Source organism: Schistosoma mansoni, chromosome W, assembly GCF_000237925.1.
Source record: "Schistosoma mansoni strain Puerto Rico chromosome W, complete genome".
Taxonomy (NCBI): Eukaryota; Metazoa; Platyhelminthes; class Trematoda; order Strigeidida; family Schistosomatidae; genus Schistosoma; species Schistosoma mansoni.
In genome coordinates, this window is record NC_031502.1 from 55,200,644 (window position 1) to 55,215,118 (window position 14,475).

The 14,475-nt window shown below is 35.1% G+C and overlaps 2 protein-coding genes across 2 annotated transcripts in view; one reads left to right on the forward strand and one right to left on the reverse strand.

The window, feature by feature from the left end:
* Smp_136440 (putative voltage-gated potassium channel) overlaps positions 1–4,268 on the forward strand; it is a gene marked incomplete at both ends in the record, with an annotated part of 25,454 nt that extends 21,186 nt beyond the window's left edge. The window contains 2 exons of the mRNA XM_018790201.1: positions 171–498; positions 4,237–4,268. Of these exons, the coding sequence (XP_018655568.1) occupies positions 171–498; positions 4,237–4,268 (360 nt within the window). The remainder of the gene's footprint in view (positions 1–170; positions 499–4,236) is intronic.
* Positions 4,269–5,587: 1,319 nt separating this feature from the next.
* Smp_026420 (putative calcineurin B subunit) lies at positions 5,588–14,260 on the reverse strand (the record flags this gene model as incomplete). Its single annotated transcript, XM_018790202.1, has 6 exons — positions 5,588–6,314; positions 7,152–7,232; positions 9,069–9,279; positions 12,312–12,392; positions 14,084–14,156; positions 14,194–14,260. The coding sequence occupies 6 exons, from the start codon at positions 14,258–14,260 to the stop codon at positions 6,261–6,263; spliced, it is 567 nt and encodes a 188-aa protein (XP_018655569.1). The 3' UTR covers positions 5,588–6,260.
* Between the last annotated feature and the right edge of the window lie 215 nt (positions 14,261–14,475).

Below are 14,475 nucleotides of genomic sequence, written 5' to 3' on the forward strand. Positions count from 1 at the left end.
CTCTCTAGTGGACAGTAAGATCCAGCAAAACCCGGCAACAGACCCAAAAAGAGGGGAGACCCGCGCGTCAAACTGGATTCCACTGCTAGCCGCTATCCATGTTTGCTTACTGAGTAATAGGTTTATATCATCCTCTCCCTATTTTAATCTGTTTTTTGTTTTTCTATTAGCTTATCTTTCGTAAACTAGCTGATGTACGTCGTGAATATGAATTAGCTGAAAATCGTAAAACTGATAATGCATTATCTAGTTTACGTGCTGATCATCCAGTTCGTCGAATGATTCATAAATTTCGTCGTATTGGTACACATAATCAATCAACAAATGATTCACCAATTGGTAGTAATAGTAATAATGGTCCAGGTTTACAAGATAATAATGATATGATACATATATCACGTAAATCTATCACATTTGGTGATTATGATGATTATAGTAAAGATTTTGAATTTAATGAAGATCATGAAGATCAATATAGAAATCAAAATAAATTTGAAAGTCTAAATACATCTACTACTACTACTAACACTACTACTAATACTACTAATAATAATAGTAGACCTGTTAGTGCATTAGATGAAATCGCATCTCGATGGGGTAAACGTATAGAATTAAAGAATAACAAGACAATTACTTCTGAATCAATTCAGCAGACAGCTCCTAATAAACAGTCTACTAGTAACATAACTACCACTACTACTACTACCATTACTACTACTACTACTAATAATAATAATAATAGTATTATCAGTGATAATCAAAATTCACGATCATCTTTACAATCTAAATTACATAATTTATTAAAAACATCAATCAATATACCTGAAGAACAATCAAATTCATATAAAATCAATCATGAAAATATTGATTTATTGATTAATAATCAATCTAAATTAATCAATCATAATTTTAATCAATTACAATTATCTAATCAATCAATATTAGAATATTTAATCAATATACAAAATGAATTTAAATTAGAAATGAATCATTTAATAAATCGTATTAATCATATTGATGATCAAATTAATCAATTGATTACTAATATAGAATATAATAAACAAGAATCATCTCATGAAGGTCACGAGCACCTTCATCAAGGTCACCAAGATCATCATCAAGGTCACGAAGATCATCATCAAGGTCATCGAGATCAACATCAAAGTCATCAAGATCAACATCATCGACAACCACCACCACCACCCCCACAACAACATCAAAAACATGGTGGTAGTAGTAATAATATAGGTAAATTTATGAAAACAGTATTTCCATCATCATCCACATCACCATCATCGTCATCAGTGAGATCATCCCCACTAAGATCATCTGAATTATCTACCTCATTAAAATCCCGTCGTACTTCCAATTTAACTATATCATCAAATAAAATACATCCATTAACTAATTCTATTGATAGATCAAGTATTCCATCAATAATTCAACATAGAAATAAACAAAATAAAATGAATTTTTTTAATCTATTACCATTATATAATAATCCAACAAGACAATGTATATCACAATATTATAAACAATATTCTATGGAAACAGATAGTCAATTAGAAAAATTATCAACAGAAAGTGATACATCAATACAATTGAATGAACAAATTAATTTAAAACAAACCTCATCACTATCAGGATCAGGATCAACATCAGGATCAGGATCATCATCATCGAAAATTATTTTAAGTAAACCAATACAAACTACTTATTTTTCTACTAATTTAATCAATACTGTTACTACAAATCAATCAATAATAATGAATCAATCATTAATCAATTATCATTCTTCTATACCATTAATATATAATAATAATAATAATAATAATAATAATAATAGAAATGATTTATTCTTTCAATCAATCTCATCTAATTTAGATCATATTCATAAAATACAATTGAATCATCGTAATCCATTTTATTCACAATCTATTCATGGATCAGATAATTTAATGAATCAATCATTTAATAATTTATTCATGACTACTACTAGTACTACTTATACTACTGATTATACTACTTATACTACTACTACTCATACTACTCACACTACTGAACGATCAGCGATTTTATCTGATACAAATTTATATACAATTCATCATACCTCTGTGCCTAATTCTTCTTATTTAATGTCATTGACTACTACTAGTAATACAAATAATAATAATAGTTGCCAACTATCTGTTAATAATCGTTGGAATCTACAATCAGATATATGGAATACACGATTATTTATTCCAGAACCATTATCTGTAATGACTACTGTTATAACACCACCATTACTACCACCACTACCACCACCCCCAACAACAACAACAACAACAACCAAATCAATATCTTATCCATTTCCAACTACTTCACAATATATTCATTCTTCTTCTTCATTTACTCAAAGATCTCATGTGATGAATACTAATAAATTGAATAAATCTAGGGATTTCACTTTGACTAAACATTAGAAATCAAGATTACTTACTTACTTACTTTACTTACTTAAGCCTGTTACTCCCAATGGAGCATAGGACGCCGACCAGCATTCTATCTATCTATATAGATAGATAGATAGATATCTTTATTTTTTATGAGTAGTTTTCTCTATTATCTTTCTCTTTTTTCTCTCTTTTATTTTTTCTTCTTTTTTTGTTTGTTTTTGTTGTAAATTGTTTCCCCCCCCCTTATTTTTCTTCTTTCTTTCTCCATTTTATTTTAATCAATAAAATAATGAATGAAAACATAAATATTTTGCTCCTTATTCAACGTGAATATACAAAAACTTATACCCCAATATATTGATATATTTTTTGATCTAGGTGTACAAAGTTCATGTAGACAAGCACGCACGCACATACACACACACATACACCTACACATATACATACGCATAGCAACAACAACAACAAGATGTGTGATACCATGGTGAAATTAAACATTTAAGATGTGTGTGTGTGTTTTTGTTTTCTTAGGATTTCCTTAATTAACAAAGTAATAATTGTTTGTTACTAAGGGAAAAAAAATAATAATTAAAAAAATTGTACATATTAATTGATTAAAGTTTATTTTAAATTTTGAGTAAAAAAAAAAAGAAAAATTAAAAAGAAGAAGAAAAGAACCATTTTGAGAATAATTTTTTTCTTTTTTTTGTTTATTTATACTTTATTATTTATGTACTTAAATGTTTGTCCAGTTAGCTACAACGTAGGACGAGGCATATATGTGTATCAGTCCAAGTTGCCATAACCTCATTAGCACAACAAGATCAACACCGAATTCATTGAAGTAGTTAATTCAATGGTATTAATATATAAAAGAAGCAATTTTAATCTCACGGTTTAACGGAAGACAGAGGGTGTATACACCTACGCCATCGTGATTGATTCTGACCCATGTCATACAGAGTTTCCAACCATCGGTTACGATAGTCACACAGACCACAACCAAGTAGTCTGAATCTACCAACATAGCTTAGACTAGAAATTAGTGACTTCAAAGACTGATGCCACGTTATGGTTTGGTCACTCCTAACTTTCTTCCAACCATCTCCAACATCAGTCAGCATTGAGCGTTGTGGTAATCGTTGTTCAGGTATACGTAACATGTGGCCTAACCATCTCAGTCGATGAATATTCACAACCTCATCAATTGATTTACTATCATTCCCTAATACCCTGTATCTAACCTTACTATTACTCATCCAGTGATCCCAACAGATATGAGCAATATTTCTAACAAATCTGTGATCAAATACTAGTAGCTTACGAGTATCTTCTACCCTTAATAGCCAAATTTCGCATTTGTAAACTAGAACAGAATGAACTGCTACGCAGTATACTCGTCATTTAATTGATAGACAGATATCTTGCCTTCGCCATAGGTGATGTAAGTTGGTAAAAGTCGAACGAGCTTTCTGAATCCGTGCAGAAATTTGGTCAAACATGGGAATCTACTCAATCTCTTTAAATTTTAAGATGATAAAGAAGATTTGTAGCTCAAATGAATAATTTTGTTGAAGCTTATTGCTCTGAGCCAGGCAATTTATTCATGAAGCTTTCTTTGTCTATTCAAGGAACATCACTTGAACACATTTCAGATAGAAGTGAGTCGTGAGAATTTCTCTACAAATGACTAGTCGCTTGTTTCGTCAACTTTGAAGTTGATTGCCTATTATTGACACTTATCCTATTATTATCTGCATAGTTACTATGAATATCTTCTCATTTCATTCGTTTCTAGACCGTATAGTTATATTGAAATGTAAAGATTAATTTCTTATTGAAGTAATTCCAGTACGTTAAATCAAAGATCAATTAATTTACGAAATAATGAACTGGCACAAGGTACTGGGTTCGAGTCCCAGAGTAAACATCAACTCTGAGATGCAGGTACATCCAGCTGACGGGTCCCAGATAGGACGAAACGCGCGTCAAACTGGATTCCACTGCTAGCCATCTTTGCTTACAATGCTTGCGAATTAAGGCTATATCGAGGCGATACGCACAGTATGCACATATGCCAATTAGAGACTGACCAGTTGCAGTCCTAACACATCAATAGGAAGATTCAAGCAAACAATACTAAATGAATTTTATGAACTATATTCTTTGTGAAATGATGATTAAAGATAGTTGCTAAGCAATACTGATTAAAGTAAAGCGTTGATAAGATGGATTACCGTTTAATTATTAACAATTTCACTTCGAATGGAATATCTGAAGGGCTAAGGTACCGTCTAACAAATGAGTCAAACATGATATTTCAAGTCATATATTATCGGTTCAATGATAATAAATCCATTTAAAACAGACTCTGTATTGAATCGTAGTAATGCTGTTTATCCAGTTGTCTAGTGTTTCTTTAGCTAAAAATTCATCTTGGCAATCACCAGATAGTGAGCTTAAGCTATATCAGCTCCTCTCCTGGTTCTTATGTCTTACATTGAATTTCTAAAATTCTTACTGATGTGAATATGAACTATCTGATTCTGTGTAGTGTGATGCGGAGATACCCAAGTAGCTTTGTGTATACTTCGGCTCTTAACCGAAAGGTTGGTGGTTCGTGCCCACCCGGAGGCGCTAGCTACTTTGCCCCCAAATGCCCTGGTATGGCCGAGATTGGAGAGTCTGCTCTCTCTTCAAATGCTCTCACCTGCCCACGAGTATAAACCCTCTGACAGGGAAGTCCTACTCAATGCCTCGTGGCATTACTGTTGTTTACAATATTGAGACGACGAAAAGCGAATGTCCGAAGCTTTAACCGGGTTGGTGGACACGGAAGGTTCACATAGGGGAGTTGGAAAACCCTGATTCCAAATCAATGGTGAACATGGGCTCCAGGATCCTGAGGGAACAAATGGCATATAAATCTATTGTTGGTCACCGGTTGGCATGCGACTGCATCTCCTTACGATGCTCCACTACCTTGTGGATCAGACCTTTAGGTCAAAGGCTCCGGGTGTGGCCCTCTAAAAAAAACCACCTGTTTCAGTCTGGGCACCTGGGTAGTATCACAGTCCTCACACAAATCAAATGAGATTTGTGTGGCGCATATATATCTGATTCCTCTTTGTACCAATATTTTTGTGTTTAAATAAATAAATAGTATTTATTCTAAGCATATTGAATTCAAATATTCACATAATTATGAACATTGGTGAATAGTAAAGATATAAATAGTGGTAATTTTAAATCACATCCAATCATTGCAATAAGTATTAATGATAATAATAACCAAAAACATAATCATCAAGATATTTTTTAAAAAAATCTCTCAAAAATTATTCACTATAACAAACAGCGCAATGGATATTGGCGTTAAAAATTGGGATACACAAATATACTACTGAAATATAAATAAGTAGATAACATAAAACTATAGTTTTACTACTCATATGTAAGCTAGGGACAAAATTATATGATATAGAAAGATTACACAAGAGATATGTATAGTATGCATGTCATTTCATGCCTTTCTTTATGTGTTCACAAGAGGATAATTGAGAAGTATAGCAACACATACACAACTAACTATTCAAAACTAAAACGTCGATCATAGGATCAAGATAATAATATTTATATGTGCACAAACAGTTGAGCATTGTGTAAATGAAGTGAATACAGAAAAGAAAGTTGAACGACAAGAAAATCATTGATAAGAAGTGATTTAGTTCATAATTGGAATTGTTGCGAGTTTTGGTGTGTGTGTGTGTGTGTATAACAACAGGAGGATAAAGATAGATATACATATATCGATCGGTGTAATCATTCCAAGAAGCGTATACTCATCTTTTGTTCAATATCCACATTGTCAAATGCCTAAAAGAGCATTAACAAAAATAAGAACAGAAATGGAGTGTATAACTTTTCAAAAATTGGAATTATATTCCTGAAATCTTCAAGGAGAATTTTACCAACGATTATATTTCAATATGTTAATTCATCACAATCTACTCAATCTCTTTGATCCTACTTTTTTGTCCAATCATTTTTATTATTATTTTATTATTTAAACACATAAATATTGTTACAAGGAAGCACCAGATACACATGCGCCGCACAAATCTCATTTCATTTGTGTGAGGGCTATAATACTGCCCAGATGCCCAAACTGAAGCAGGTGCTTTTCTTAGGGGACCACACCCAGAGCCTTTGACCTGAAGGTCTAGTCCACAAGGCAGTGGAGCATCGTGAGGAGATGCAGTCACATGGTAGCAGGTGATCGATGATTAATTCATACGCCATTCGTTCCCTCAGGATACTGGAGTCCATGTGGAGCATTGGTTTGGAATCAGGGCTTTCCAACTCCCCTATGTGAACCTTCCGTGTCCACCAACCCGGTTAAAGCGTCGGACATTCGCTTTTCGTCCTCTCAATTTCGTAAACAACAGTAATGCCACGAGGCAGTGAGTAGGACTTCCCTGGCAGAGGCTATATATTCGCGTGGCCATATGAGAGCATTTGGAGGAGAGCGGACTCTGCCCACTCTCGGCCGTACCAGGGCATTTGGAGGCCATCATATGAGTATTGATGATGATACTATTGACCAATTACCCAAACCAAAATCTAAGAATGAAGATTTGAATATAAAATAAGGATTACAACTTTGATTGATATATTCATTGATAAAACTATATTCACAGAAATAAAACATACTTGTACAAATTCCGCATAAGATATATAACAATCACCATCAAGATCCGCTTCAGCCATTGTTCTTTCACCAATATTATTGATCTGAAATGGATTGATTTCTCATGAAATAAACATATCAAATTATAATCAGAAGAGGGTTTTTGTGGAGATTTCAGTATTTTTAATGGTTGAAATCATGAGTCAATTGAAGCTAGACCACTATGGAAAACCTGGAAGCACTGGACAGCCGTTTCGTCCTATTATGGGACTCCTCAGTGACAGTGCACATCCACGATCCCGCCTCGCGAGATTCAAACCCAGGACCTATCAGTCTCGCACCAGAGCACTTAACCGATATTGATATATACATATATCAATAATTGATACTATCTTAAACAATCATAGAAGTTACATCATTTCTTTTATGTCAACAGATTCAAACCATCCAGCTCAGAGAACAAAACTCCATCAAAATCACCCACCTGAGCTACAAATCTTCACCATCAACAAATTCAACATAATTTTACAAGGGTAACTAACAAGACTTTCTCTGTATGAATTCTTTTCTTTTCATTTTTTCTTTTGGATCCGAGCAGATCACATTGTCAATATATTCTATGATATACTGTTGGAGGCACACACACACACACAATATGCCCCTTTTATTTCAATATGATATAGTTTAAGGTAATAAAACAGCATGTGTCTTGTATTAGTTTCTATGTAAAAATCCATTTTTTTGTGTATTTTCTGTAAATTTTTGATGATGTATCATCATGAAATATAAGTAAAAGCTACACATAAATATTCAACCAACACCAAGATCAGAATTTTCAATACAAATGTCAAGACAGTTCTACTGTATGAGACGGAAACTCGGAGAACTACGAAAGTCATCATCCAGAAGATACAAGTGTTTATTAACAGTTGTCTACGCAAGATACTTCGGATCCGTTGGCCAGACACTATCAGCAACAAGTTACTGTGGGAGACAATAAACCAGATTCCGTCCAGTGGAGGAAGAAATCAGGAAGAAGCGCTGGAAGTGGATAGGACACACATTGAGGAAGTCACCCAACTGCATCACAAGACAAGCCCTCACATGGAATCCTCGTGGTCAAAGGAGAAGAGGAAAATCAAAGAACAAATTACATCGAGAAATGGAGACAGACATGAGAAGAATGAACAAAAACTGGATAGAACTAGAAAAGAAGGCCCTGGATAGAGTGGGTTAAAGAATGCTGGTCGGCGGCCTATGCTCCATTGGGAGTAACGGGCGTAAGTAAGTAAGTAAGTACACATAAATATGAGCGTGTTTGTTATATTACTTTTTTTGAAGGTGTTACATCTTGAGGTCTTGTGCCTCTATCAATATACAACGTAATTTTACCGCTAATTAGAGAAGTGATTTATCGACTGGACCAATAACGCATAAACTCATACGAGCAGTTTATAGTCCTTATCGGTCCTTCTTCCTGCCTAGCACTGCTTGGTGGGTACAGAACATCAATCACATCCAAATGCCCTGCTAAGGCCGAAAGTGGGGAGAGTTAACTGTCCTTCTCAAAATGCTCTCACAAGGCCACATGCATACAACCACTGATCATGTAAGTCCTTTCATCGATTGAAATAATTGGGCCACGTGTTACGTATGTCTAAACACCGATTACCACGACGCACTATGCTGTCTAGTATTGGCGATGGTTGGAAGAAAGTTAGGGGCGGCCAAACCAAAAAATTGGCATCAAAGCTTGAAGTCACTAACTTCTACTCTGAGCCATATTAGTTGATTCTGTAACTAATTGGTTTATATTGAAACAAGATTACAATTTTAATGTGAACATCACGAGGATGAATAAAAACACAACCAACTGATAGATTGTAAAACAGAATAAAAACAAACATCCTTTATAAGTCGAACACAAAAAATGTACAAACCTGTTCAACAGTAATATTAGCACCAACCATCATTTGTAACATTCCCAATAATTCATTTCTTGATATTTTACCATCCATATCTAAATCATACATACCGAATAGAAATCGTAATTTTGCATCACGATTATTAAATTGAGTTGATTGTTGAGGTCGAACTTTACGAAATCTTGCTAATTTACGTACAAATTGACGAAAATTTAATTCACCTTGACTGTATATAGATAGATAGAGAAAAATCAACAACAACAACAACAACAACGTAGAAACAAAACACAAATAGGTTCAAAAAATCAATTTGTCATTTTTACAAAATCCGTATTGTCATGGTTGTACATCTTCAGTCATGAATGATAATCGCATTTAAAATTTAAATCAGTTATCCCTATCACATATGTATGCACGGTTTGGTTTGACCGAAATGGAACACACACACACACACAATGTTCTGCATCAGAAAAAAGGTATAGAAGCTTCATTTGCATAAAAATTCAATATTCAAGTTGAAAATAAGTTATAGAATAACAAATATTTGAAAAATAGAAACGAAAAAGCTCTGTAGATCATATTTTTTTTAATTTTATTTAAACACATAAATATTGGTACAAGGAAGCACCAGATACACATGCGCCGCACAAATCTCATTTCATTTGTGTGAGGGCTATAATACTGCCCAGATGCCCAAACTGAAGCAGGTGCTTTTCTTAGGGGACCACACCCAGAGCCTTTGACCTGAAGGTCTAGTCCACAAGGCAGTGGAGCATCGTGAGGAGATGCAGTCACATGGTAGCAGGTGATCGATGATTAATTCATACGCCATTCGTTCCCTCAGGATACTGGAGTCCATGTGGAGCATTGGTTTGGAATCAGGGCTTTCCAACTCCCCTATGTGAACCTTCCGTGTCCACCAACCCGGTTAAAGCGTCGGACATTCGCTTTTCGTCCTCTCAATTTCGTAAACAACAGTAATGCCACGAGGCAGTGAGTAGGACTTCCCTGGCAGAGGCTATATATTCGCGTGGCCATATGAGAGCATTTGGAGGAGAGCGGACTCTGCCCACTCTCGGTCGTACCATGGCATTTGAGGGCCTGTAGATCATATCGAGAAATGAAATGACCATGTAACCCTGATCATGTTAATTCACTGTGGAAAGTGAAATCAAGTTGACTAGTTACATCATTAGAGGCCATAAATCGACTTTGATAATGATAACCACGTTGATAGTTGTAGGAACTAACCTAGACTGCTTGTTAGATAAACTAATATAAGTCCTCGAAATTATTTATTTATTTAATCACATATGTATTGATACAAAGGGCACCGGATACATATGCGCCACACAAAATAATGAGAATGCGAAGAGAAGGAAGAAGATGCGTATATATAAAAGAAGGAAAAAAAGAAAAGGAGAAGAGTAATGATGGGGGGAAAACTGAAGTGTACAACCAGAAGAGCTCTCTCAGTTAAGAAAGTTATAGCCACTCTTTATGAAGAAAGTAGAAGGTTACAGTAGGATCGCCACTGGCTTCTATTCTGAGCCATATCTGATAACGTCTCTAGCCACTGTGTTGCACCATCTCTCGGACCCCAGCCAGGGAGTCGTGAAGGACCAACAGAAGCTAGCCCTTTGCAGCTTTCTTTCATACCACGAAAGTATCGAATTCACTTAACTACAGTATCAAGGTACTTAGATATGAGCCACGCTCTAGATAAGGGGGTTAATAATACTACCTGGTTGCCAAAACCGAAGTGAGTGAAGTGGAGTTCAAATCCGGGGACTAAGTAGCTGAAAGTCGAACGGCTCAACCACTAATCTACCACTCCTCATTGAGAGAATATGATGAACCAGAAAACTACTGTACACCAGAAGACACTAAGTAGCCGATTCGACTTTATCAAGAACTCCTCAACAGAATGCATAAATAATCGCCCCAGGAAATTCTATATATCATAGTGTTAGGACGAGATAGAACACGAAATCATGCTTTCATTCATCATGATATTTATTCAGTACAACATGAGAGATTCACTTTTTATTAATTCAGTGAAAAATCCATTCTGTTTCCCGACTATTAAAGTTACGTATGGTATATATTGATGATTGGTTATATGCCAGTGAAATATGCACATAAATAAGTGTATTTAGTTAATAAATCGTAGTCATGCTTTGGGAGAGTGAATAGAATTTCTATCTGCTATTAACTCTATCTTCTTTTTAAGTATTGAAATTCCCAGTTTTCTCACTTGTTTCAGTTTTTCATTTACACTTAAACCACTGAGTTGGAGAAATATAATGGTCTTCAACTTCATGCAATCAGTTCACGATATAAAGGTCTTACTCTCTGTATGATCAGACTTAACTGTAAAAGGCTATTATAATTTCAAGTAAACATTTTCTCCATTAGTATTCGTCATTAGTATACCCAAGGAGTTAATTCTTATGATCGCATTATTCCATTCTGTATTTACGTTTCATCAGCTGGACGCATCCACTTATCCCCACGTTGTTGTTTAATTTGAGGATAAAACTCAGTCGTCATTTCATAAAACACATACTACCTTAGTGGTTTAAAGAATCCATACGTTAATGTAAATTTATCAAATCCACTTCTGGTGTATCAACAATAGGGAAACAAAAACCTTAACATATAATAACTATTGTCATTTTATAGTTACTTTCAAAAATAACTTACGTTCTACTAATTTTATTTGTTACTATTATCAATTTCATTCTTTTGGTTATTTTACGTTGACAAACAATTCAAGAAAGTAAAAATTCGAAGACTTGAGTAACGCATGTCTAAACTGCATTAAAGTCAATGAATATTTACATGGCCCTTGATCGATTTGTCATTCTCACTTACTATCTTATGAATAACCTCATCATTAGTCCCAGGGTGATCTCATCAACATGTGTGAACGATGTATTGAAGCAAATCCTACGGATTACGTGTTTGCAACCAGGTCTAAGTCTTTTTAACAAGTAAAAGTGGATATATAAGAACTTTCGTCTAAATTGGATTGAACAATTATATTGAACACATCACAATTGGTGCAAACATGGCAAAAGTTGAAAGCCAAAAACCCACCAAAAATTCAAGTGGTCAGTTGACGTATTCGACCAATTCACCACATACACAATGAGAGACTTGGAAATGACACAGAATCATAGTGATAGAAATACAACTACCAATTCTTATTACTATATTTATAGACAATGAGCACTGAAAGATGTGTTAGTTTACCTATCTTTAAAGAATTCATTCACGATTCGATCGCCAAGTGGATTAATGGCTAATTCTGGAATTAACAGAAAATCATGACGCCTGAAATATCATAAAAAAAACAGGGTATGTGAAGGAAATAAATACAGAGAAGTGTGTTCAGAGCAACTATTTTTTACGCATATTAAAATATTTAATGCCCGACCTAAATATGACTTACCAACCGACCGACCAACCGTAGCTGTAGCCATTACGTGGTACTCAGGATTGCATAACATGATAGCCCGATCGAGCCATATTGGCTGAGGGACTTGTAGGATCCTACCAAGTCAGGAATGTCGACTAAGGTAGTAAGATCTATGTCCGAAAATCAAGTTGAACAGCCAACTGTACTATATTGTGACCGCAGTACGGTGTTTCCATGATACAAACAGTATTTCCAGTGGCGTTTTCTTACCATAACAGATAAGGAAAGGTCAATCCAAAAAAATACGTCTAACTTTGTCTCGTGAACTGCTGTCACCAACGGTACGACCTAAAAATCATGTGGCTAACGTGGATTATACTCGAAAAAAGGCCGTATGTAACGGGACTTTGGCATTTATCTGTCGAAATTTGCGACCGCGCTCCCAGTTCACCGAGGACACGACTACCCCAGTATCCTCTTCAGATCCATCAAGTATACTTTCACGCTTTAGAAACAGTAAATTGACAGCTCCCTTTATATCTCTAACAGTACTTGACATAATCATTTCTTCACGTGTCAACTTAACAACCCATAAACATGTGTCATATCAACCAGGGTTTCTTTGAGTTAACAGGAATGGCATCACTTTCAATGGACGGTAACTTATAGGGTTGCTTTTTGGTTCCTAAAACCAGGTACATTTGAAACATAGAACGATTTGGTAGTCGTATATAGATTTTACATACATTTTATTTCACTTGTTCACAATTATTTTTTTCTATTAAAAACTAACTATTTTCACAACCCGCTTTTTCAGTGGCCAAAAACTAGCTTTACATTCTGTCATTTTACGAGCCACTTGACGCTGTTTATAGGCTTAATTTTCACCTGTTTGCCATTAAGCAACCACCCGGAAGCCGTATGTTTTTACATGAGTTGTTGAAACATCAACGTGACAATTTCTCGGTAATCGCAAGCAGTTAACATACTAGTAACCCCATGAGACAAGTGTTCATAATATAGCATGGACTTCTGAATTAACTAAACGCACTTATTCCAAATAAGCAACGCTGTGTATACAAAAGCAAACCTTCATAACAGAAATTAGTGCGAATTTAGACAAAATGTGACCACATAGCTTCCCTTCAGGTCTAATAAGGGGGTTTACTTTCCCTTAAACTGCTTCCTTGGGGGGGGGAATTTTGACTGAAATTTTGTCAAAACTTTATTCTTCGTTTGCTCTTACATGAAGATGTTTACCTTTTGACTAAACAAATATATATAACAATCTCAATTAGATCAAGTAGTCTGGAACAAACGTTCATGGCAAGAAAAATTCGCACAAAGTAGTAATTTGCATGAAAAAAACTAAATCCGCTACTAGAAAGGCGGGCATTTGTATGAAAATAACCGCTAACATGGCGAATATCTAGGTGAAAAGTTCATTACTGGGTTGAGATCTGAACGAAATCTCCCTTGTGAGGAAAAAATTATTTTTATAAACAGAGACTCTTCCAAAATAAAACGAATATAAGTTAAACGGGTGCATTTTAGTTACATATTATTACTAAAAAACAACTTCAAACCAATGGTAAGTCAAACTTACCTCAAATACCCGGCGTTCGTCTTGTCCAAAGCCAAATACCTATTGTATAGTCGATAAATCTGTTTTGGAGAAACTTATGGGAAGGGTTGAGAGAAGTATGTCAAACCTACACCCAGTTTCTCCTGCAATTTCCTCAACCTCGGACTGATCAAGTGTATTCGAAGTATTCGCCCCCATTGACCTCTCGACAAGGTCGTTCAGTCTTCAGTCTTCAGTAATAGGGATAGTAGGTGGATGAACCTGTGTTAATACTGACAGATTTCCTTCCAGTGAAGGTCCAGCTTCTTTTTGAAAATGTTCACTGATGGTGCTGATACTACTTGTTCTGGTAAAGCGTTCCAGTCATTGACCACTCAATGAGAAAAACGGGACCCCACCTTTAGTTTATTAGA